Consider the following 25324-nt stretch of genomic DNA (forward strand, 5'->3'; position numbering starts at 1 on the left):
GCACTTTGATGTTGTAATTTACCTTATTCCCTTTAAACAAGTAAGATCAATTATTGAATTGTAAACTTTATTCACAAATTTCATACAATCAGGTGACAGTGACACGCACACAATGTCAATTAACCTACTTACTTTACATTAAATCTAACTATTTATTAATAAACAAGTAGTCCCCATACAGCTAATCTGCCACAAGTCATGGATGACACTATGTCATAGTTGAATTATGGCATCACGGGTTGCTCGGATACTCGATGTGGATGTGTTACTTGTCTAAGCATTACAATATTCTAATTTAAGTATAAAGCAAAGACGACGACTTAGGATTACTACTCATAGGCGATCGATCGCAAGCCGTACCGTCCAGTATATAGACGTTTGCGATCCATGCCCATGTAAAAAAATCATGGATGGATCGCCCATTTACATGCCATGCATTTTTTTTACTTGGATGGATACCTTGTATTAAATAGTTGAACAGTAAGTAAGTTCGAGAAGTTTTATTTCAAAAAGCGCGGTGTTGAGTTGCGAGCGCGAGTCGTCTTATAATCCTGCTTTTATAAAAAGGTAGGAGGGAAAAAGGTGTTCTAGCTACTTCAAATAAAATAAAAAAATTAAAAGCTGTAATAAAGGTTATAAGTATGTTGGTAGGTTGGTATAACATTACGAGCCAGGCAGATTTAGGTCTGCCTAATGGCCGGAGTAATGACGAAAGACGAAACGTATAAAAATTCACGAAACTTTTTTCCATTACATAACGAGATAAAGTGCTTGTAGAAAAAGTTGAGCACAATTTGGAAATAGGCCTCGCTTACGTCAAACTCCGAGGCGATTAGAAGGTGGAAACTTAGATTCGAGCGTAAACAGCTTCTTCGCTTACTTATATTACCCTACCTAATGTTGTAAATGCGAAAGTTATGTTATCGTTTTCTGAGCCAACTTAATGTAGAAAACACTTGACAAATAATACATTTTATATGGCAGTCTTTTCGAACTTTAAACGTCTCTACTTGTTTTGATATTTATTTTACCTTGCTGGCAGTGCATATCAAATCCTGTTTGGATTTTTCAGAAGGAGTGTAAAACCAGGAAATTAAACTTGCGACAGAACATACGATGAACTTTACCTTTTATCTCTATAATTCTAAAAATGTACTTCTGTTTAAAATTTGGCTCGTCAGATCCCTCGGCTATATCACTAGCTAATTTAGACTAAAATTATACTGCTATGATATGCAGTTCACGGTAACGATATACGATTGAAAATAAATTAAAATTAGACATGTTTTCGTGATTTTTTCTATCGCGCCAAGTTTAACTTTTTAAGATTTTGGTTGGAGTCTGCCCTTACAAATATAGTCTAGATTTAGTGTGAATTTTTCCATTGAATTTATTTGCCCCTGATTACAACGTGTAAAAACTCAATATAAAAACTACAATTTTATAATTAAAATTAATACTCGATTCTACAATTGGGAAAAATTCACAATTTTTCTTAGTACTGGGTGCTTTATTAATGTCTGTTCTTCAAAATGCCAAATACGCAAATTATGATCTGGAGGGTTTAATTCAGATAGCAATTTCTAGTTGAACCAGACATTTCTGGTTGAAGAAATGTCAATGGTAACAGCTGACAAATCATATCCATAACCGTTCGCAAGACAGACAAGAAATTATTACCTCAATTGGGCCTCCGTGGAGCAACATGGATTTAGTAATAGGTACATACTTACGCTTGATTCGAAAAATCAATATTTTTTTTTTATAAATATTTACTTACCTCCGTTAATTGAAGACCTATTTACATAATTTTCTCTGGAATAGAGCAACCAATTAGTACATATTATAAAAAGCTAGCAACGGTTTTTAGATTTTTATTACATGAAACAAGATAATTTTAGATTATATTTTCTTTTATTTTTAAAAACTACAATAACTTGCAAGAAAAAAACGACATAAAGCCGTTTTGTATCGTTTTCTTTAAACGTTACAAAATATGTTTCAATAATGGTCTGAAATATGTACCTACTATCACAATTTTTTTTTTCACGTTCCGAATACACGATTTTTTGTGTTTTTTTTACCAAAGCTGTAGTTTGTATAAGAATTAGATATAACGTTTATACTGGATTGAGTGTCATGATCCACATTCTATCCATTTGGAATAACATCCATTTAGATCGCTGAAACGATACATACAGACCTATTAAAAGAAATATCTCTAATATTAATTAAGAAGAAAGAATACATTTGCGATCTTAGCTAAGTAACGGTACTTTTTCTATAAAATTTCCATTTTGGGAGAAAACGGTTTCCACTAACTAAATCTTAACAAATCACTGATTTTGATGTCGATCGCTTCAGCATTATATATTCTGTTAAGGTTTCAAATAAAATAAAAAAATATATATATATTGCAATGCAAATGAAAAAAAGAAAAACCAATAAACCTAGTTTTTCATTGTATCAATAAAGTACTAATAAATCATGGAGAATGGAAAATATTTAGAGGTGGAAAAACATTTTCTCTTTTTGTATGGACGAGTACGTAGTATGTACTTCCTTCTTAATCTTAGACGAATACAATGGCAGAATGTTTCGTCATGTAACATTATTGCCTCCTCAACGTTTGCAAATGGAAGCCGCAGAATAAACGAGACAAAAAAATTACAATATCTGTCCCAGGAGGGCATCTTCATTTTAACAATAAAGCCATTTTCAATAAAGAACGCTGGCTCCGCTGTAACGAAGTTCTTTGCGAGATGAAGGAATAATGTCGCTCAATATTTAATTAAAACTTTTAGCTGCTGTATAAAAGTAATTGCTGAATATACAATCCCATAAGGTATAAATATCTACTTAATGAAACTATTGTTGCGTTATAGATATTTCGTAGACCTTGTTATTATAATAACATTAATAAATAACGAAAGTAACTAAACTTTATATTTATTATTTGTGTGTTGGATATTATTTTAGCATTTTATGTTTTCTTTTTACGGCCATTAAATATGACTACAATTTATAATGAATAACTAGTTGAAGTACCCGGCTTCGCTCAGGGAGTTGACGTGAGATTGTTTGGTAGTTGTAATGAAAGTATAAACTTCAAAATATGACGTATAATTTTTTCATTAAAAATATATTCTAACTACAATACCTACTTTTATTTACAATTCTTGTTTATTAACAACATTTCATTTCGTTGTAAGTATATAAGCCCCGAGGTATATAGGTAATGTATAAGTTTTTCGAATTTCCTACTAGAGAGAATAAGGAGTCTTTGAGGTTGATGCAATATTTAAGGTTTGGCCCATATAGGCTAATTTGATTGGAAATTGTACTTTTAAATTGGAAAGCCAGTTCAGTAGAGATCAGTAGTATTCTTGGGATAAATACTGTGTATCCTTTGTCTTACACTCATAAGTTCGGCTTCGATGATGTTATTGGATCGATAGCTATTTGACGATCATCCTTGTTCCATTACATAGTTTTGGTGAGTTGAGATTTCTGAGTAGTAACTATTATCGGAAGTCCAATAAAATTTTAAGTCGAAGGCAGTCCGCAAAGAATTTAAAAATGGTGTAGGGAAGTTGAGACTTGAGTATTAAAGTTGATATCGTCGACAATATTATTTTTAGTTGCTAAAATTGCCGTCTAAAATAGCCACTCCGGCTTGGTGTTATGAACATAAATTTGGTTATTGAGTTCGGTTTCAGTAGCGGCTATGTTGAAGAAATAACTTTTGAGTTCAATGAGGCCGGTTGTCTGGTCAGTAGGATAGGCCTAGCCTATTCGTAAAAGTTGTTGAGCGAAATGTGCTGTTGTTTCGTCTTTCGATAGTTTAACTGACATTTCTGTTAGCCGCAGTATTTGTATGTGTGGCCAGCTGGCCAGAGATATGATTTTTTAAGCATGCATTAATTTCGTCTGCTAGTGTTGACTTAGTGATAACTGAAAGTGTTTGTCGAAAATCTCCTGAGAGTATGAAGGCTTTCGAATAGTCTATAATGCTCTAGAACATTCCACAACTTTCGAGTGTGTTCTGGAACATTCCACAATGGTCTGGGACATTCCAGACTATTTCCGAACATTCCACAACATTCTAGAATATTCTAGGATGTTCCCAAACATTCAAACCCCACGACGGATCTAGTTTTATATACCCCTACCAATAGGTAACTCCATCCATACAAAAAAGGCGAATGATCCACAATGTTCCAGAATATTCCACAACATTTGAGTGTTCCACAATGATCTGGGATATTTCCGAACATTTCGGAATGTTGTGGAATGCTCTCGAATACTTTCGAATGTTTTGGACTGTTCTAGAAATGTCTAGAGGGCGAAACTTTCAGCCATTATATCGTCAAAACCAGTGGCATAACTAGGGGGGCGCAGAGGGGGTAAGTGCCCAGGGAGCCATCCAAGGGAGGGGGGCGCCAAAATGGGCAAAAGGCAGCAGCAGGGAAACTTTTGTCAGTAGTCAGGGGGCGCAAATTTGGTGACTGCCCCGGGCGCCGTATCCTCTAACTATTTCTACTTTTATTAACTTAAGGTTCAAAATTCAAAACAAAACAACTGCTTCTGGGAGGCCAGAGGGCGAAACTATCAGCCCTTATATCTTCAAAAGCACACTCTTCAGGTAAACACGGGAAACTTCTTCATGGACAGGAGATTACCACACCGTATAACTCCCTTGACCGTACCGGGACTCGTTTCAGTTTTAGCGGCACGCACATTGTACACTTTCTTTTATAATATATATTGATTATTACTGTGCCTATGTTGGTATTAAAATATCAATAACAAAATGTAAAATTATTCTAACGTAAATAAAGGCATGCTTTCTTTTTTTCTTTTCTACTAACAATATAATATAAGTTATAAGTCACAAATGTAAACTGGTTACTCCCGTTTGGCGCATTTATCGTATATATGTAACTGTGTAATTGTTTTATATGAATAAAATGAATGAATGAATTAATATATTATTTTAATTTAAAGATTTTAGGCCAGGTATAAAGTGATTTTCGTACATAACCGTAGAAACATTAAAATCATGTCCAAGGTTCGTAATATCAAGACAAGTACTGCTACACAATTACACATGTCTTAAACACATGAACTGTATAGGTACAGTCAAAAATAAATATAACACCTTTGTTGTTTACGAAAACAAACTTGACCAAATATCGCATTTATTTATCTTTTTAAATTATCATATTTTCTTCAACAACTCAGTTAAGGCCGTTCCATCGGTTTGCCGCTGTCTTTGTCACATTTCGCAAGAAAGAACTGGAAAGAACATACGCGCCAAGTGTCAATTTTGATCGAATTTTGTCGGTTTTTATTTATTTTAAAAACATTATCTTACAATATCGAAATTCTAAAGCTATGAAATTACTATTTATGTTAAGATTGTTTTTTCTTCTTTTTTTATTTATACTTTATTATGTTCACATAATAAATAACCGAGTAAAGTAGGATTAAAAGTCCGAGTTAGAGGTTACTTTGGGAATTAATTGTATCGAGCGAAGTGTCATAATTCGTATATCGGAAGCTATGTTGTTAAAGATAATAGACATATATTTTTTCCACGTCTACGAATATCATATAAGGAGATTTTTCGCCTTCTGGCTCAGGGAACCGCCTTAACAAATTACCAAGTTTTTCTCATTTTGTTTCCATTAAGTTATTATGAACGTCTAAGTTTTGCCTTATTAATAATATTGGATAGGTATTTAATAACGTAAATATTTGTATAATGACTTGTTAGAAATCTCTTTGACTGCCTTGTAATGATGGCAAAAGTTCCATGTAAATATTATGTACTCTTTAAAATATTCATTTGGTGGCCTTATTTTTTCCGCGATTCGCGAGCGGGCGAACAAAGACAAGTTACCTTATTGCGAACTGGCTCTAATGTCATTTGATCCCTTAATTAAAAGTTTTCCGCGTAAAAAACTCGCACAGCCGTGGGCTGTTTTCATTTTATTCCATATTTCCTCGCTGTGTAACGGAAAGTTAATTGGTCCAACTCGACTCGAAGTTGTAATTTGTTTTGCCCTCTTCTCGTCCGTTTGTTTATTACGCAAGTCTGTTGTTAACAGTTTCCATAATTTTCCGTTACCTACGTAAATATAATCTCCGACGTTGAACTAACGTTTTTTAATATCTTAAAATAAAAAAAAATGTGGGTGGAATTTGCATTTTTTTCCTTTAAGTAATTGCAAATTTTTGTTTCCAATGTAATTTGCGTTTGACTTTGTTACAAGTATTATTCGTTTAAAATTAAATAAACATTTCTTGAATAAGGTACTCGTACAGTTAGGTGTTGAAGCGATATATCGTGAACCAATGCAAGGCTTAAATATTTTGCTTTTTCGTTCATGGTGTCGTCAATATTGCGTTATCTTTTATAACAAATTATGTCATTGAAATATACTTATGTTAGAGATTGTAATATTCAGGTATCTTTCAGGCTTCCAGATTGGAAATAAAAATATAACTAATCAAAAAAAAAATAGCAGAAATTTGCTTTTTTGGTTAAACTAGAACTTGTTTTGAAATAAATTTATTACGCAATCAAGTACAAAAATCTTAAAACTCAAAAAAAAATGTTTTGAAATTACACCATATGTCAACAACCTTGTCTGCACAAAGCATTATTACTCGTATCCTCAGAGTAAAATTAAACTGCTTAGGTAGGTACTAAGCTATTTTTTTAATGAGCAATTGATTTAAAATAGGTAGTATTGATCATAGAATTCAGAGAATATCATCATAGAGTATTCTGCCGCTTAGCATCCAATTTGAGTGGATCAAATTTCTGATTAAATACAAATCGGTTTATCGGATGGTTTGCCTTTTTGATTCTTTAAATCAAAGAAGACAGAAGAAGAAGATAATGCAATGCACTTTTCTTCTAAGTAAACAAACTGATAGGATTGCTCAAATTCATAAGTATTTGCACGTTTATGACAATTATTACAGTCCGGGGTGGCACCATAGCCTAAATAGTTTAATTTAGTGGTTAAGATTGACAAAGCCTGTTGCGGATTACATCATTTGTAAGTAGATGACGAAGCCTGTTGCTGATTTGCTTTTGTGTCCACTTGACGAAGCCTGCGTTGCCGATCACGATCTATGCATGGACTTTCTATTTACTGTCTTGATTATAAAATAAATTGGTTTCTAACAGATTATGACATAAACACGAACTTTAATTATAAATGTTAGCACGAGCCACTGACCTAGGTTAATTAACTTCGTTCAAGTTGCTTCTTTTGTAGTAGAGTGGTTTGACTTAATTTATCAGTATAAACAAGATAGTTAAGTATCTTACGTGTGTATGTTTGCTAATTAAGTCGAAACATAAGAAAAAACCGGCCTAGTGCGAGTCGGACTCGCGCACGAAGGGTTCCGTACCATCACGGAAAAAACAGCAAAAAAATCACGTTTGTTGTATGGGAGCCCCATTTAAATATTTATATTATTCTGTTTTTAGTAATTGAAATTGAAATCATTTATTGCATATCACATAGCAGGTACAGGTGTTCTTAATATAAGCTGTTCATGTGACGCCCTGTTAGGGCACGGCAACATAGTTCCACATAGGGAAACATACTTATTTAATCTAAAATTATACATATTATTATTTACATATGTGCCAAATAATTAATTAATTATTTTACATTTAAATAAAATCTGCCATGCACAATATTAAATACAATTACAATCAATTTACGATCACAAGTATCACAAAAGAGATATTATATATCTTCAAAAAATTCTCTGATATTATAGTAACATTTATCTAACAGAAATGTTTTTAGTTTCTTGCTAAACAGGCTTAATTTACTCTCGTTTTTTATTCTTCTATTCTTATTTGGGAGGTGATTATATATTTTTATTGACATATAGTGTGGGCTAGATGCGAACAGTTTCAGTAAAATGGAAGTTTCAGTTTATTTAAATTTCGGTCGTTTCTTTTGGGTAGTGTTTCAGGAGAATATAGTTCGCTATGTTTTCTTACAAATTTGCTGGTCTCTAGAATATATATAGAGGTAAGAGTGAGTATTTTATACTTTACAAAAATGGCTTACAGGTTTCCATTTCGTCAATGTTGGCCATTATTCTGATGCATCTTTTTTGAAGAATAAATATTTTATCTATGTCGGTACTATTACCCCATATTCCATAATACGATTCCGTAGGATAATCAGGAGTGAGCGTATGCCTAGTACGCTGCAAGAGCTGTTTTTAAGTCCGTTACGCGTTTGAGGTGATTTAGGGCATAAATGAATGACGATACCCTTTTCGTCAGGTTTTGTGTGCTGCTTCCAATTAGTATCTATGTCGATCCCTAATAAAGTTGTTGATTTTATGCATTCTAATTTAATATTATTATAAGTAAGGCTGATTGGCAAGTCAGGTTTGAATTTATTTATATTCTACCGATGCAAAGCGAGTTTTAATACTCCAGAAGCGAGCGATTCGATTACTGGCCGGAGTCCAAGCCCGACATCCGTGTAAAGAACTTTTTAAACAAAATGGCATCATGACACACTTCTCCCTATACATATTCCAGATAATAATGTTTGTGAGAAATAATTTACATAAGTTCAAATGTATCGAGGTTACGGGTAAACAACTCCGATCTACAGGGAGACTACGAACAGTGCCGCGTCGCATGGCACTTTCAGTCAAAAATCCGAGGGTGATAGGGCCAACGTTTTATGAGCGTCTACCTACAACGTTGCGAACAGAACCATCTGACGAAGCATTTGAACGCCAATTGAGATCCTTTTTATTGGATAATCCATTATATTCTTTTATTTATTTATTTATTTATTTTCGGAGAACCAACAGCTATCAATTATACAATATTCATTATTCATCATTCATTATACAACATTCTGTAAAAGAATATATGAAAATGACGTCTAATATTATCAATAGATTTAATTAATTATATGATATGATATTGCTTACCTATTCTTATATTGTAATGCATTGTACTATAATTTGACGACCATTACGAGATACCTAGGTATAACTAGCCATATTGACATCCTTTTTGTGACCATGCTAATATTGACATCGTATATTTATTTCCCAACATTTATTTGACTTTGTGATGAATTTTTATCTGTATTGACATTTGTATATAATAAGTGACGATCATAATATAAATTCGTATAGATTAAGTTAAAATAATTTATAATGTAATTTAATATTATGAAATAAATAAATCTAAATCTAAATCTAAATCTAAATCTATATAGTATTTGTTGTTATAGCAGCAACAGAAATACATCATCTGTGAAAATTTCAACTGTCTAGCTATCACGGTTCATGAGATACAGCCTGGTGACAGACGGACAGACGGACGGACAGACGGACAGACGGACAGCGGAGTCTTAGTAATAGGGTCCCGTTTTCACCCTTTGGGTACGGAACCCTAAAAATCGTTGTTGGTTTATTTGTAAATTATAAAACAAACTTTCCATCGTAAGACAAAAGAAATCGGTATAAAGTATAAAAATATTGGAAAGGTCTTAAATTAAAGTTTTTAATACGACTGTGTTAAGTATTATAATTTATAATAAATACCTACTTAATTAGATCGTCTTAAGTCATTTAAATCAAAACAGGTTAATTTGTTTTTATGCTTTTGATGTTCTTGGTTTGAAACTAAATTAAGCCGTTTGAATGTTTCCATTAATTTGTTTTATAGATATTTTTATTTTTGAGAAAATCGTTTTAATTTGTAAATGCGCTACTTTGACACTGGAGGGTTACGTTGGTATTAGGTACCTAGGTACTTATATTGATTGACTTACGCTTCAAAGTATGTAATTAATTAAAAATAAATCCGAGGCCGTTAAAATCAAGTAAAATCGAGAAAAAATGGGGTAACGTCATGAATTCATGACATTAAAATACTTACTTCAAATACGAAGTCTTTTAGTCCCAAACGAAGTCTGTCTGGTACGGGGCGGGAAAGTGTTACGGTGCTTCCGCTGCCCTCGTCGAGTAACCGTTGGGCGCTAAACAAGTCTAAGTAGACTCATGCTACCTAGTACTAGCATGATTGTTAAGAGTCACCTGGTTGCAACAGCACAGGGCGAGAAAGCGTCGCGCCGGCGCGGTTGGCGGCGCGGCACCGCAGCATGGCGCTAGCGCCGCCGCTGCCGGCGTCAAGCGACCGGCGCGCACCGAGCACCAACCGACCGTCGCTCAGCACGTGTCTGGACACAAATTATTCTATTGATACTACTGATAATTTTTTTAACACTAGTGGCACGCGGCTCGCCAGTGGTTGATCATTTCAAAAAAAAGTATAAATTATGAATGTATTAAAAATTATACCTTCGATAGCTTAAACATATGTCACCCGAAGAAGTAATCGAAATTTATACATATATTAATTTAACAACCCCGTTTTAAAGAATTTTAATATCTATAACCTGATACTGCTTATTCAAAGGCAGGATATAGACCTTATTTAAAATTCACCGTTCTGAACCATTTGGAGGCTTCCATCACTCACATATATTAGGCACCTATATGTACCTAATATACATATCATTAACATGAGGACGCCTTTTGTGTTGTTGTCACGAAACATCGATCAGAATCCAATCTAAGAGCAAACTTACATTAAATCATTTATATTATGGCAGGTAAACTGCTAACTTAGAGCTCAATTTGAACGTGCTCTTACACCGTATCCGGCGAGCAACACTGGTGTCAGTCATCTACATATAAAGAGTAGCTACATGCCGTCACACGTGTGATTATTCAATCTTTTCTCATCGTGCGGCGTGACAGGTTATCTACACATTTGCGATACTCAATCATTGCCAATTTTCCGGCGACATTCGAATTCCATTCAAGCTTATGTACATATTTACATAGAAACCTAATTTTCTGCTCCAATGTTTTGCAATTTGACAACGCGTGATAGCGAAACGTCGCGAATATGTCCCTAAACGTAACTTGTATTACATTTCGATATGTCGGCGTTTGACAGCGTAAGCGATTTGAGCAACGTAGGTAAATTATATTTTTAATGGATGATATAAATATAAGACGTAGAAATATCTAAGCCTATAAATATAAGTATTTTCCGTTTTCTAGTGCGTTTTATGACACATACAATACATAATATATATTGCATTCTAATTTGCAGATAATGTGTTAATGAAATGAAATTAAATGAATGCATTTATTTCGGATACAAATAATCCATATTATGTTAGTAGTAGCTTATATTAGGTGTGTTAGTAGAAAGTATAATTATAATTACAATTGACATGCACGGACATCCAGTGAGCGAGGATAGGGCTGTCAATCCTCTCAGAAACCATTAATATAGATATTATTATACTACACTTAAGAGTCCCCGGCAAGCTCGTCCGAATTTCACCTTCCCATACAAACGGAGTTTCGGTCTCATTTTAAAACTACACGTTGGATTGTAATGAAACTTTGTACATACAATGACATGAGGTATATCTAGGTCTGTAATTAGTTTATATAGCTCCAGTTTTTAAAACAAACGAAATAAAGCAAAAACAAGTTTTGTATGATAACTTAAATTCGCTGTATTTTTTTAACTATGGTGTCTGAAGCTACATAAACTAATTACAGACATAGATATACCTTATCCTATTGTAAGTACAAAGTTTCAGAGCAAAATAGCTACTCGTTTAAAAATGAGAGCATAACTACGTTTGTATGGAAAACCGAGCTTGCCGGAGACCCTTAAATAATCTCAATAATATGAACAAATTAACTACGCAATGATTCAAAAATGCACAATGGGGATTAGTACAGTAATCGTCTAGATGCAATACAAGTCCCAAAACATAATATTAATGTCCAACAAGTGTAACACACTGCCCACGAACGTGTTAACCAAGCCTAGATTAAGTGATTATTGGGTTTAAATCCCCAAATTGTGTGTATAACTAACTTGCGAGTCTACGGATTATTGTGTTTGTGATCGAATAGACTGATTTTAAACCTATACGGTAGTGTTATTTCATTACCCCCTGAGGAACCCTCTCATATAACACAGGACAAACTAACTTCCTATCTAAAACAACATCGAGAGCAGGTCATATTTTAAAGTCGGTCAAGTATTAATTCGACCCGCCATCACCGACATCTTCATCAGAAGTTCAGACATCACGTGGCCGGCCTCTTAACTTAGTTTGTTGTCTTTACGTGTTCTAGGTAAATAAATCTTAGCTAACTTCCCGGGAAGGTGTCAAAAGTTACCCTTAACTCGGTTTCCAGTCAACACGGCTGTTACGAGTTCCGAGTGACAACGCTTGAACGGTATATGTAATTTTATGATAAACACAAACGAAAACGACCTGTATTCAAATGGCTTAAAGTCTCCTAGGAATGCCAATGTTAGTTGGGATAGTTGAATGGAATATGTGGCAAAGTTTTTCGTTATTGTATAAGGACGTGACCTTTATCAGCGTCTGTTAGAGTTAATGCAGACTGCAAATATCGCGTGGCATTGGGAAGTTAAGTTGGTTCTTGCTATTTTGTATGTAGAAACTTGGCGGAACGACAAGACGCCTTATATAGGAACAGAATAGAGGCGTATTTTATTTTAGAAATCATCTAAAGACTTGTCGACTCACCTTAACCATTCTCCATTAGCTAAATTGCTCCTTTCATCTGTTTAAAAAGTTAACTATATCATAATAATAATAAAATACTATACTCATATTGTAAAAAGCCTAGCCTAAGACTAAAAATAAATAAAGGAATAATAATAAGCCTTTTATTCTGAGCTTCTCTGCTTTGTATGAGTACTAGGCATGTTCTTGTTTGTTATATTATGTCCCGAAGCTCAGTTTGCCTCTTGGCATAGGCCTCCTCTAACATTTGCCATTGGAACCTGTCACGTGCAACTCTTCTCCAGTGATGTCCAACTGTGAGTTTTAGATCGTCTTCCCATCTTGTCTGTTGGTGACCTGCACTTCTCTTCCCATCTCTGGGGTACCAATCCGTAACCGTTTTACTCCATTTCTCTTATGATTCGCGTAGCATGTGGCCTGTCCATCTCCACTTTTGTTGGTCAATCCGGGTTATTATGTCTACAACTTTGGTTTTTCCTCTTATTATACTGCTTCTCACTCTGTCCTGTTTCCTTATACCTGTCAGGCTTCTCTCCATGGCTCTTTGGCAGCGTTTCAGCTTTTCAATGTGATATTTCTTGAGAGCCCACGTTTCGCATCCGTAGATCATGACTGGGAGTACACATGTGTTTAAGACTTTGCTTTTTGTTTGCATATTTAGCTCCTTAGACTTCAGGACTTCTTTCAATGACCAGTATTTTTTCCATCCATTTCCTATTCTTCGCTCAATTTCCTTGGTGGTTTGATCTTCATGGGATATTATCTGTCCTAAGTAAATGTACTCCGTTACATATTCGATACAATTAAATCGATAATGCATTGTCAATTTTTATAGCTGCTGGTTTGGAGTTTGTAACTTACAAAAAGTCAACTAAGTACTGCTTTCACTTGTACAGTCGCCATCAGATATATCGGAGCGGCCGAGGCTCTCACAAATATCCGAACACGCCTCTATTGTCAAGGCGTTAGTTTTTGAGCACCTCGGCCGCTCCGATATATCTGATGGCTACTGTCACACACTATATCTATAGTATACACAACGTAAAAAAGATATTTTTATAAAAAATCAGTTTTTTGAAGTGAAACATCTGTAATAATACTAACGATTAAATTGGTCTTCTGGAGGTCTCTTGTTGATTTATTATTACCTACCTACGCTGTTAATTTTTATACGTAAGGTACTTGCATGGAGGTAAAAAGAGCTGTAGTATTTATAATAAGGCCCACCTGAAAAATAATGGGTTTTTTCTTCTTCACTTCTCTTCAACAGTGTAACTGTCTTGGTTATTAAAGTAACATAAGATGATACAATTAAAAGCTAACAGCAATCAAGTACATAAATTATACCTTAAGTACAGTCGAAGGCAAAAATATCGATCCAGACAAATGGCTCAAAAATATGTGAACTCGACTTTATTGTCTAAGGTGTAAGAGCGTACACATATTTTTGAAACTGGGAATGTATATATATTTATGCCCTTGACTGTACCTACATCTTATAAATTAGTGTTATAAAAGTTTCGGTTAATAACGCCTACCATTAATAGGAACGATGTAGATTAAAATATTGTCCGTACAGAAAATATATTACCTAATATATGTATGTAAACAACGATGAAAGCTTTCTAAATAAAGGTAATTACTGTAGCATTTCTCATGATTTCACACTTTTTAGAAATCGTAAAAATGGGTTTATCTTTTAATTGTATCTGACGCATTAAGACATGTATTTTAGGTACATTGGCTAGAATAAAAAAATTAAAAAATAAATAGCGATTTAAATCAATTTGAAATTAAGTAGGCCTTATTACATGAAGAAAACATTTGAATGGAGATATTTGAGATGGTTTATATAGCCGGTCAAACAACTTTATCAGTAGGAAAGGCGCGAAGTTAAAAATTTCTATGGGACGATAGTCGATAACCGTTTGCGCCTACATTTTTTAAATTTGCCGCTGTTTTCTACTGACGGAAATGGCTTGACAGACGATATACATTTACATTTTAAGTTAGCAATCAATCTCTCTAACGTTGTATAATCTATCCGTGCGAAACCGTGAACCTCTTATGATTATACAACGAGAGGAACCAGCAAAACCTCTTCAGGGCCAACCATTGTTTGAATTTACTACACCTTCGGGTTTGCTAAGGGATAGGTTTCGCAATGTCTATTTTCCCTGTTGACTATGCACAGTTAAGGAGAAGCTGTTTGCTAAAAGATATCATTTAAATGTTGACATACATACATAATTCGTACATTGCACTAAGTAGGATAGACTGGGGATAATTGAAACAATTTATATTTGATGGCCTGTAACTATTTTATTTCTACAGTTAGAAAGGTGTGCCTATATTACTAAACCTTATTTATTTAGTTCTTAGATAAAGTTTGTTTAAAAGCCCTACCGCCCATAGTTATGTAATGATAGGGAATCAAAGAGAATGTAGGGGAGTGGTTCAATTGACCCCATGTGTGTTAATTGAAACACTATGTGAGGACGTGTACACCATAATGTATTCGGCAAAATGAATGATTTTTTATTATTTATAATCTATTTTTAGGGTTCCGCCCAAAGGGTAAAATCGGGGCCCTATTACTAAGACTCCACTGTCCGTCTATCTGTCACCAGGCTGTATCTCATGAACCGTGACAGCTAGACAGTTGAAATTTTCACAGATGATGTATTTCTGTTGCCGCTATAACAACAAATACTAGAAACAGAACAAAATAAATATTTAAGTGGGGCTCCCATACAACAAATGTGATTTTTTGCCGTTTTTGCGTAATGGTACGGAACCCTTCGTGCGCGAGTCCGACTCGCACTTGGCCGGTTTTTAATAACACTATACCACGAAAGTTCGCAAACATATTATAATAAAAATTATAATTTATACGCTTCTGAAAATTTTAATTAATGAATGTAAACGAAAATAAAATTATTGTAAACTTCTTTGTTCTGACCCTTTACATATATAGCTTAATTAATCTAGTTTTAATACAACAACATTATATTACGATAAAGAATTTTAATAGAAATGCATACTTGTGTTTCATACTAAAGCTTGTTTCAATTATAACAATGTTTCAATCATAACTACAACAAATACTATAGGATGCAAATACTACCATACTTTTAGACGGTCATATGTGGGGACGATTGAAACGCGGGGAGTGTTTCAATCGTCCCCAAGTGCGTTGTTTCTGCCGTCCCCACATCGCAAGTTTTACTTCAAGGTCAAATATTATTTACAAACAATCGCTGGTTAATGACAGATAAAATAGTTCATGATTCCCACCCAAAACCCCAAAAGAATGTAAGTATGCGAAAATAAACGAAAAAGTATGCGAGCACAGATACTTCACTTTATACCGCAAAATTCTTGAACTTCTCAACACTGCCGCGTCGCTTGCGCGCTTGAACATTATTGGCCCTGAATTCAAAAATGGCTGACCTCGTGGCCTGAGTATTACGTCATATGCGGTAGATATGGTAGTTTTCGAGAAATTTGACTTGTTTCAATCATTACGTGTTTCAATTATGCCCACTCTGCCCTACATAAACGAAGGACTATAGCAGGGACAAGGTATGTATACACACATTGCCAATTTGTTTAAAGTTCGGTTTGGCATGTTTGGTTGCAGTTTGTAAACATCGTATCCATCAGTGCGCGGTTTTAATTTCATTTTAACGAGCAATTTTGTCCGCAGGGGATCATTTCGCAAGCCGAAATTTGAAACCTTGTATATTCAGTCCTTTTCACACATCAGCAACGAAAAATCTGAGCGAAAGAGACGTCAAACACGTTCCTGCTACAAATAATGGCTACGCATAATCTGAAATCAATATCATACTCGGGGGCCGTTTTGCTCTCAGTAAGTGATTTTTCATTTGTTTTTATATATTCGTGAACTGAATTTAACTGCATGAGTGTTTTTGTGGCATAGTGCCCCCCCCCCCTTATTTAGACTTTAGTCTTATCAAAGATAGATATAACTCCGTAATAGATGGATACAGTCTAAGGAAAAAACGTGCCTCGAAAATCACGAAAATTTGATTCTCGATCAGAGGGCGCCACTAGTTTTGGCCTACACTCGTATAGATGGCGTTGACGGTTTCGTTTGTTATTTAAAATTTTAACGCATATCAGTGAAAGAACATGGGTCAAAATCATAAAAATAATTAATGCAAACAAAAAAAATCATTTATCCATATTTAAATACATTTTATCGTATTTTTATAAATATTTATTTTTAGTTTCAAAGTGTCTCGACAGATGGCAGTGAATTTACTGGGGTTACAAAATTTACTATGACAGTACCGCTCTAGTATAAGTTACTCTATGGTCTTATTAAAATGTGTTTTTAAATAAGACTAAAGTCGTACAGACTATGACAAAAAAAATTTACAATAATTTGATTGAAAATATAATACCCACGGCTATATTAAAAAAAAAAACTTGCGACAATAAAGCATATCTTGAGAACGCACAGCACGTTCTAAGGAGGAAAGTACATTAGAGCACGAATTCTGCCATTGAATTCAATACGCCATTGTTACTTTTGTGGCGAACGGCGAAATGGCGAAAGTTTCTTCTCGGCACCAACCGTAAGAACCCGAAGGCAAAGTTTCGTAGTTCTATCTATTAGTAACTCCGACAAGGACTAATTTATTAGATCCTTTTTCATTAACCTTCTATTGACCGTATATTAAGTAGACCTGAGGTCGAAAGTTTGATTGAATTAGGTAAAAGTAGTTTAACGAAAATAGTTTGGGGCTCGTTCGGTTTTACGATTTGAGTATGTAGCTTACGAAATACGTTTTTTGTAGGTCGTGATTACGTTTGCAAAATCGTTTTTAAATCCACTCAATTACCAAAGAAGCGAAAATAGGGTCCTAGCTTGTTGCCGCCGAAAAATGCCAACAAAAACTGACTATAACACCCCTTAGGTATAACTTTTTTTAACCTATGACATCTACTATGCCATCACTAGAAATCTAATAACACTCAATTTAAAAGAAAGTAAAAAGCGTGTCATACGTTTTTTACCTGCATACTTACCTAAATACTTCTTTTTTAATATTTTCAGTTGATTAGTTTATTAAAAAAGTTTTGCCTGTTTCCTAGCGTTCGATTAAGCCCAACTTTGGCCATACATAAGTATAACACAATATAAGTAGGTATATTTGTAAATAATAATAATTTTAAATATTTTATATGAATACTACCTTACTACGGTCTTTCAGACCATAAAATATATTTTATAGGCCATGCGAGCAAAGATTATTTGACTGATTAGATAATATGTAGGTAACACGTATAAAAATATGGACGCACTAAAGTTAACATTTTTTCCAAGCTTTCGTCGCTTTGAGTTCCCTCACTGAATAATTCCCACATAGCCAACAAACCGTAATAGGTCCCATTAGGTACTACCAAGTTACCAACCCAGTAATAATAAGTCCCCATCAAAGTTAAACGATATAGTTGAAACACGTCGCCGCCTAACTTGGGAACTCAATTGCTACATAACTTCACTGATTTATGGGTCTGACTACGTAATTAGCCCTCAAAACTTTTAAAAGGACCACAACTACTCGTATATCATTCCGAGTTATGTATATATACGGACTAGTCCAGTAGCGCTATTAATTCAAGCATTAAAATGGTTTTGATATTTCTGGAATACCTACATCTTTAAATACCAAAGTACATACCAGGTCGCAAAAATACACGTTAATTTAAATATATTGTTGACAGATGATTTTTGTTACTGTTAAGGATAATTATAGAATAGTATTGTAATTGTACTTTATCGTTTAGTTTAGAAATGACATCTGTACCTACTACCTATTATTATTCTGATTTAATAAAGTGTTATTAATTTAAATATATATAGGTAAATTAATTGTATTACTAAAGTATGGTACGTATTACCATCTATCATAATTACATTACTAACGCTCCTATAAAACTACCCATTATAAGGCGGGTGTCCAATCGACGGCTATCAGCATGAAGCATAAGTTAGACAAAAAATGAGTAGTACTTTATCTGTATAGTACCTGTTATGTTATACTCTGTTCACGTTAAAAGAAAAAAGTAAAAAGCCACGAGATATTTTGTCACAGGACAGAATATTGTAACCGAAACAGCTGCCGCGAACTTTTCCAAGTGTAACGACCAAGCCTGGAGTGGCTTCCCGACAAGTTTTGTAATTTTTAATAAGACCTAGTATTACAGTGAGCCGACGACACAATTTGACCACAGGCTGTTATGGTGTATTTTCATCTTCGTGAAATATTTAGTGTTCCTATGTAAGTAAGACACAACTCGTAAAACGTAGACGCACCTTTGCGAATTGTGTGTGCAAGTGAACTGATATGTTAAAAATGCACGTAATATAATATGCAGTAACAGGACCTACCTGTGTAGCAAAGGTACCTACGCTACTACATGATTTAACTTAAATTAATACATAAACACGAAAAAAAATATAAACTTGGCAAGGGCAAATCGTCAAATCCTAAAAATGAGACACAACTACATATAAAGCCGAAATAAAATATCCTTTGAATTAGAAGTAGGTAGTTGTGTAACCACCGCTCGAACTCAATTTTGATGTCCGCCCCGGAGGCAAAACTAGTCCCAACAACAGACATTGCGTTCATCCCAAATAAAATTTAGACCTTTCTTATATCATACAATAACGACAGCTCTGCTGGCGACGACGGACCCTTATCGATTAACAGTCGAGTAAATCAGTAAAAAGGAAAAAATATTAAGATATGTGATGCTGATGTTGATGTATAATATTTTATGCCTTTGTAAAGTATAAGCTAGGACCATCCGATGTTTTTCGAAACAAAAAGAAAATCGACCCGGCACGGTTACCTACAACAAAGATAGATATAACTCCGTAATAGATGGATACAGTCTAAGGAAAAAACGTGCCTCGAAAATCACGAAAATTTGATTCTCGATCAGAGGGCGCCACTAGTTTTGGCCTACACTCGTATAGAGGGCGTAGACGGTTTCGTTTGTTATTTATAATTTTAACGCATATCAGTGAAAGAACATGGGTCAAAATCATAAAAATAATTAATGCAAACAAAAAAAATCATTTATCCATATTTAAATACATTTTATCGTATTTTTATAAATATTTATTTTTAGTTTTAAAGTGTCTCGATAGATGGCAGTGAATTTACTGGGGTTACAAAATTTACTATGACAGTACCGCTCTAGTATAAGTTACTCTATGCCTACAATAATATAATGCCGTATGCAACCTAATCTACATAAATACGTATATTATATTAGTTATCGATATCTATATAGCGACGTGAAAGAGTGAATCACTATTGATTGATGTTTACGTGATTTTATTTTTTAAGTAAATTACCTGACAGCAAGAAAGGCGCTTTCTTATTGTGTTTATACCCGTGCCAGTATCGATGTTCGATGTTCAAAGTAGTTCGGTACTTATTCTTCAATTATTAACCTCTTCTTTCCCTTCCTTTCTAACATATCCACGACGCAATTATGAACATTTACCTATATCAAAGATAGATATAACTCCGTAATAGATGTATACAGTCTAAGGAAAAAACGTGCCTCGAAAATCAAGAAAATTTGATTCTCGATCAGATGGCGCCACTAGTTTTGGCCAACTCTCGTATAGAGGGCGTTAACTGTCTCGTTTGTTATTTATAATTTAAACGCATACCAGTGAAAGAACATGGGTCAAAATCATATAAAAATAATTAATGCAAATGAAAAAATCATTTATCCATATTTAAATACATTTTAACGTATTTTTATAAATCTTCATTTTTAGTATTAAAGTATGTCGATAGATGGCAGTGAATTTACGGTGGTTACTATGACAGTAACGCTCTATCTTATTATATCCTCATTGCCTATATTCAACTTCCGTATCGCGTTTCCCATAAAATATTGATAAAGTTCGAAGCCGCACACTTAATGATATGTCGATACGTCGTCGGTAAACTCCCTCACTAGGTACTGAAATTATCTTAAAGATCGATCGAGAGATGAGTCCACATTTCCAAAGTTGTATACAAGGAAAACTTGTTGGTAAACTAGGAACAAGTTGATATTTTAAGCCCGACGGTTCATAATTATCTACCAAGTTTCAGGGAGATTTTCCTTGTGATAGGCTGATAGGTCCTTATAAAGAGTTCACCTTGTTCACTAAGTAGATTAAAATTGTATAAAAAAAAACCGCTCAGGTAAATCATGTCTAGGTGTCTTATACAATACTCATAGAAATATGTATCTTTTTAATCATGATCGTGGCTTGCTGTGTACTCATAAATCAAACGAATGGGAACCAATGACAGTTACAGTTAGATTTTTTAAGATGACTGAATCGTAGGGAAAGTAATATTAGGACACCTTAAAATGTTTCTCAACTTTGATGTTCTGCACTCCGGTCCGCTAGTTTTTCGTAAAATTCGTAAATTTAAGTATACCGCTCTAGGTACTTTAGATGCATAGAGACATGTCTGGTTCACTACGCATAACAAACATTAGTGTCATAGGAATTTGTAATTGATAATGCGCGAAAATACGGTTAACAATGTAGTTTAAAAAATAAAATAATTGCATACAGACTCACGGGAACGGTATATGGCAGTGACTGCTTTAGATTATTGAACTTTACTGAGTAGTCGCCTCGCCAAGTGGGTTCAATTACGCTCTGTTGAAATATCTAGGACTCCATTTCAGATTCCATTTAAGATTAAGTTAATAATTAAAGTGACATTTCTAGAAGCGCGCTGGCGGATTAAAGTGGAAGTAAAAGGATTTTATATAACATGTCCGAGGCAAAAAGGCGTAGGTACGAAATGCCTGATGGTAAGCGGTTACAGTTTTCCTGTAAGTTATGAGTTATATTACTTACCTATAATTTACACTATTATAAATAATTTAACTGTAGAACCACATAATAAGACCGTACACAATTGCAACCCACTGCCACAGGGTCACATCTCAGCCCTATGAGGATGGATAAAGCACGTAATTTGTATAAAAATTTACAACAGTTATTATGATTTACTTCTCTGCTAGTAACTATATTGTATAGGGCTGAATGAACGCGACAAGCGATCGACAGCCCGCCTGTTTCCGGCCGGGCGTCCCTACACTACATCTACATCAACTATATTGTGATATCTGAGGAGATCATTTGTTACCTTAATCCCGGCAACGTGGTCAACAGTTGTCCCTCAACGGTGACCCAATGAACGTCCGGCGTAGGGTGTCCGGTGGCGCGGCAAGCGGCGTGCGCGCCGCGAGTTGCCGGCCATAGGATGCGCGACGGCGGCTCGACCAGGAAATGTGGACGCTTGTCGCTCGTCGCTTGAACGGATGCCAGAGTCACCAGAATCCATGGAATTGCGAATCCTAAAGACAAAATTTTAAGGCTGTATTTATTAATTTATGAACAAATGATAGGTATCTATAGGTACCTGTATTGAACAAAACAAGAACAAAAAATAACTGACAGTTGCTAAATGCCCTTCTAGAGTGTCTACCATGAGTTCAGTAAATGACAGTCGATGATAGTTGCGTCAAATTATAAATGATGTCTGAAACGGTTCGCCAGATTTACACGAGCGTCGAAAAAATTGTGAAACATCTGCACAAGTCGAGCAAATTTTTTTATTGGCAAGTAGTTAATTAATACTATATTTTCAATTTTTATTTGATTTCCATGAAGACTAGCGACTAGGGCATGTCAGTTGTTTATGTTTTTATATCCTAAATAAAATGACAAGTTCAATTGACTACCTACCCAATCATATGGTTGTTGTACCAATCGAAATGTCATTTTAGTTTCTAGTATAATAAAACAAGGTTTTTTATAACAATTCTCAGAATGATTCTATTTCTGTTTGAAAATATACAGGTGACTTGAATGGAGACTAACTTAGGTAGATTCATAAGCCGCGTTATGAAATTCAGGTATCTTATTTTTTTCAGATTTTTATACCAATATAGGTATTGGATCTTTTATAGGTCTAGGTCTAGGACCTAAGGAAGGAGGCAATCCACATAAAAATCCTACACTATTATTGATGTTCACAAAGTCTTTAAAACTTTTCACATAAAACAAAACATCACGACCGATACGAAAAACAAGACTACCTTCTTGATTTATTAGCCAAGCTACCGCGCAGTATCATTTAGGAGTAAAATGTAACAAGAGTGTAGGCTACATGCATTAATACATCTTTATTTCTTTGTACATTACACTCGTGTAAAATAGCCGCTTGAAACGGAAGTAAGAGATGGATATTTTGTACAGTCTCTTATTTATGTTGTATTTAAGTAACGTTATGTGGGACACGATAGGTAACAACACAGACACGAGAATTTCTAGGCTCATTGCAGGCCAACCTTCCGCCAAACCAACCATTACTTTAAAGAAACCTCATTACAAGCTTATAAAAAAAAACACTGAATGCATCAACACAATAGTAGAAAAGTGTATGGCACTAGCCATGGAGATGGTACCTAAAGCTTGTCCCAGAAAAATATGACGCATTTTAATTTTCACAAAATCTTACACAACAGTTAAAAATTAACTAGTAAATTAACTAGTAAATTCTTGTTACAAATTTAATAAACAACATGTATGTACGCATGTTTTGAGTCTTTGACTTTATAAATCCAGAAATTTCGTAATTTTGTTGTAAGGCTGCCATCCGGTTTTGTACATATGGACTCTGTTATTAATTGTTAAGCTAAGCGATATTAATTTCGACTTGAAGTTTTCAACTGATATGGCGTAGTTTTATGGTTTAAGAGTTTCTGCTTCATACGAGCCCAATAAGGTGTTTTTCCACAAATTCGATATTGTTGACTTAGTCGCTATATCGCTTTCTTGGATAATGGTAGATGTGGTTACCACTTCAGTTTAATATATTTTGCATTTTAGTTAGGTGCTTTAGTTTATTTGTAGGTCTTTATAGTCATTTTTTAAGGACTTTGCACTGTTCATTAGCACGTTTTGCACTTTTGGCTAAAAATAGTACACACAAGTTAATAGGCGTTTTTTGGCAACGCAGCTATGATGTTCTTCTCTGTATTATTTATTACAAAACCCGGGCTTATGACCATTTCCAGTCCGCCATCGTCTACCATCAGTTTCTTAGAATTGGGTCTTACTAACTACATAGATTAACTAGTTTTTCGTGGAAATGCCTCGATTTTGTGTTTGTACAACATTTTTTATAAAGAATAAGAAAACAGGTATTTTTTTACATTATAACAGTCTCCTTAATTAAGCCTTTTGGTCAGAAGTCTGATTTGCAACCTGTGCGAATACAAACGTATTTTTTTTCTAGGACAAGCTTTATAATAACCATTTGTTGCCAGTAAGGATTAGTATAATAACCATTTGTTACCAGTAAGGAATAATTTTAGGTCTGTGCTATAAATATTTATTTATAGATACAGTTAGCTGCCTAGACGCCTGACCCCGCCTACTTATAAGTTTTTATGCAAGCGGGTCAAGTATTTCTGCAGCTTACTTACCTAATGAAAATCAAAATATGTCTATACTTAAATTTTATCGTGGATTTACTTCTCATTGCGATTTAAATTGTATTTTAAAGCTACGATCTTAATATCATAAATGTTTTTTTGAATACCCAGATTTTATTTACGTCTCTAATCAGCAATATTTAGACGCCTCACGTAAATGTCCCAGAGTGATATCAAAACTTCAAAAATCTATCCTTAATTTGATATTGATCCGACATAACTTGAAGTGTATCATACTTTGAAATGCGGACAGGATACAACTGAGTAATATCAGATCAATATAATAACCAGGATGAGATTATTAAAGCTCGAATGACTGACTCAGTACTAAGTAGTGTAAATATATTGATACCTACTGCTACGGCGCTTAGTTGATATCCTCAATAGTGGCCCCAAAATATATGACTAAAATACTAGGACGCTTATCGTATAACTTTGTTATATTTCAAAATTTTAATGTTGATTCTGGAATAAAAATGTAATAATAAAACTAAAGTGAATTGCCGTATTGCTGCAATACCGTTCACTAACCGGCCGTCAGGCTCTAAGGGTAGTAAATAAAGAGTCCACGCGACATACGCCGGGGATTCTGATTTATGTTATGGACTGCCATAACACTATATCTTTAAAATGCCGATTTGAAGCAAATTTTAAAGCTGGCCGTTCTAGTCCATTCTTGAACGCATTTTATTATAGTTCACATAAGAGTTCAAGTTAATATGCCACTTTAACGTTATTATTTTTAAATTTGATTATTTTAACGGGCTATGTGTGTAATATGTACGGTCGAAGGCAAACATATCGATCCAGACAAATGGCTCAAAAATATGTGAAAACGACTTTATTGTCTAAGGTGTAAGAGCGTACACATATTTTTGAAATTTTGGGAATGTATATATATTTATGCTCTTGACTGTAGGTATATGCAATTATGCATGTTTATATGTAGCTTCAAAACTATTCTAGTATTTTCATGACACTGGTAACAAGTAATACTTAATCGTAGTCGAGTTGAAGTTTTTCAAACGTGTTATCCCGAAGTTTATAATTATTCTAATACCAAAAATACACTTACA

The 25324-nt window shown here is 34.3% G+C and overlaps 1 protein-coding gene across 3 annotated transcripts in view; it reads right to left on the minus strand.

Annotated features, from left to right (window-relative positions):
• LOC134744256 (cell adhesion molecule Dscam2-like) overlaps nt 1-25324 on the minus strand; it is a 67439-nt gene that overhangs the window by 34580 nt on the left and 7535 nt on the right. For all 3 annotated transcript variants that reach the window (XM_063678003.1, XM_063678004.1, XM_063678002.1), the window contains exons 2-3: nt 21893-22103; nt 10114-10256 (exon numbers count right to left, since the gene is read on the minus strand). In XM_063678003.1, coding sequence (XP_063534073.1) covers nt 10114-10256; nt 21893-22103 — 354 coding nt within the window. The remainder of the gene's footprint in view (nt 1-10113; nt 10257-21892; nt 22104-25324) is intronic.

Source organism: Cydia strobilella, chromosome 9 (genome assembly GCF_947568885.1).
Source record: "Cydia strobilella chromosome 9, ilCydStro3.1, whole genome shotgun sequence".
NCBI lineage: Eukaryota > Metazoa > Arthropoda > Insecta > Lepidoptera > Tortricidae > Cydia > Cydia strobilella.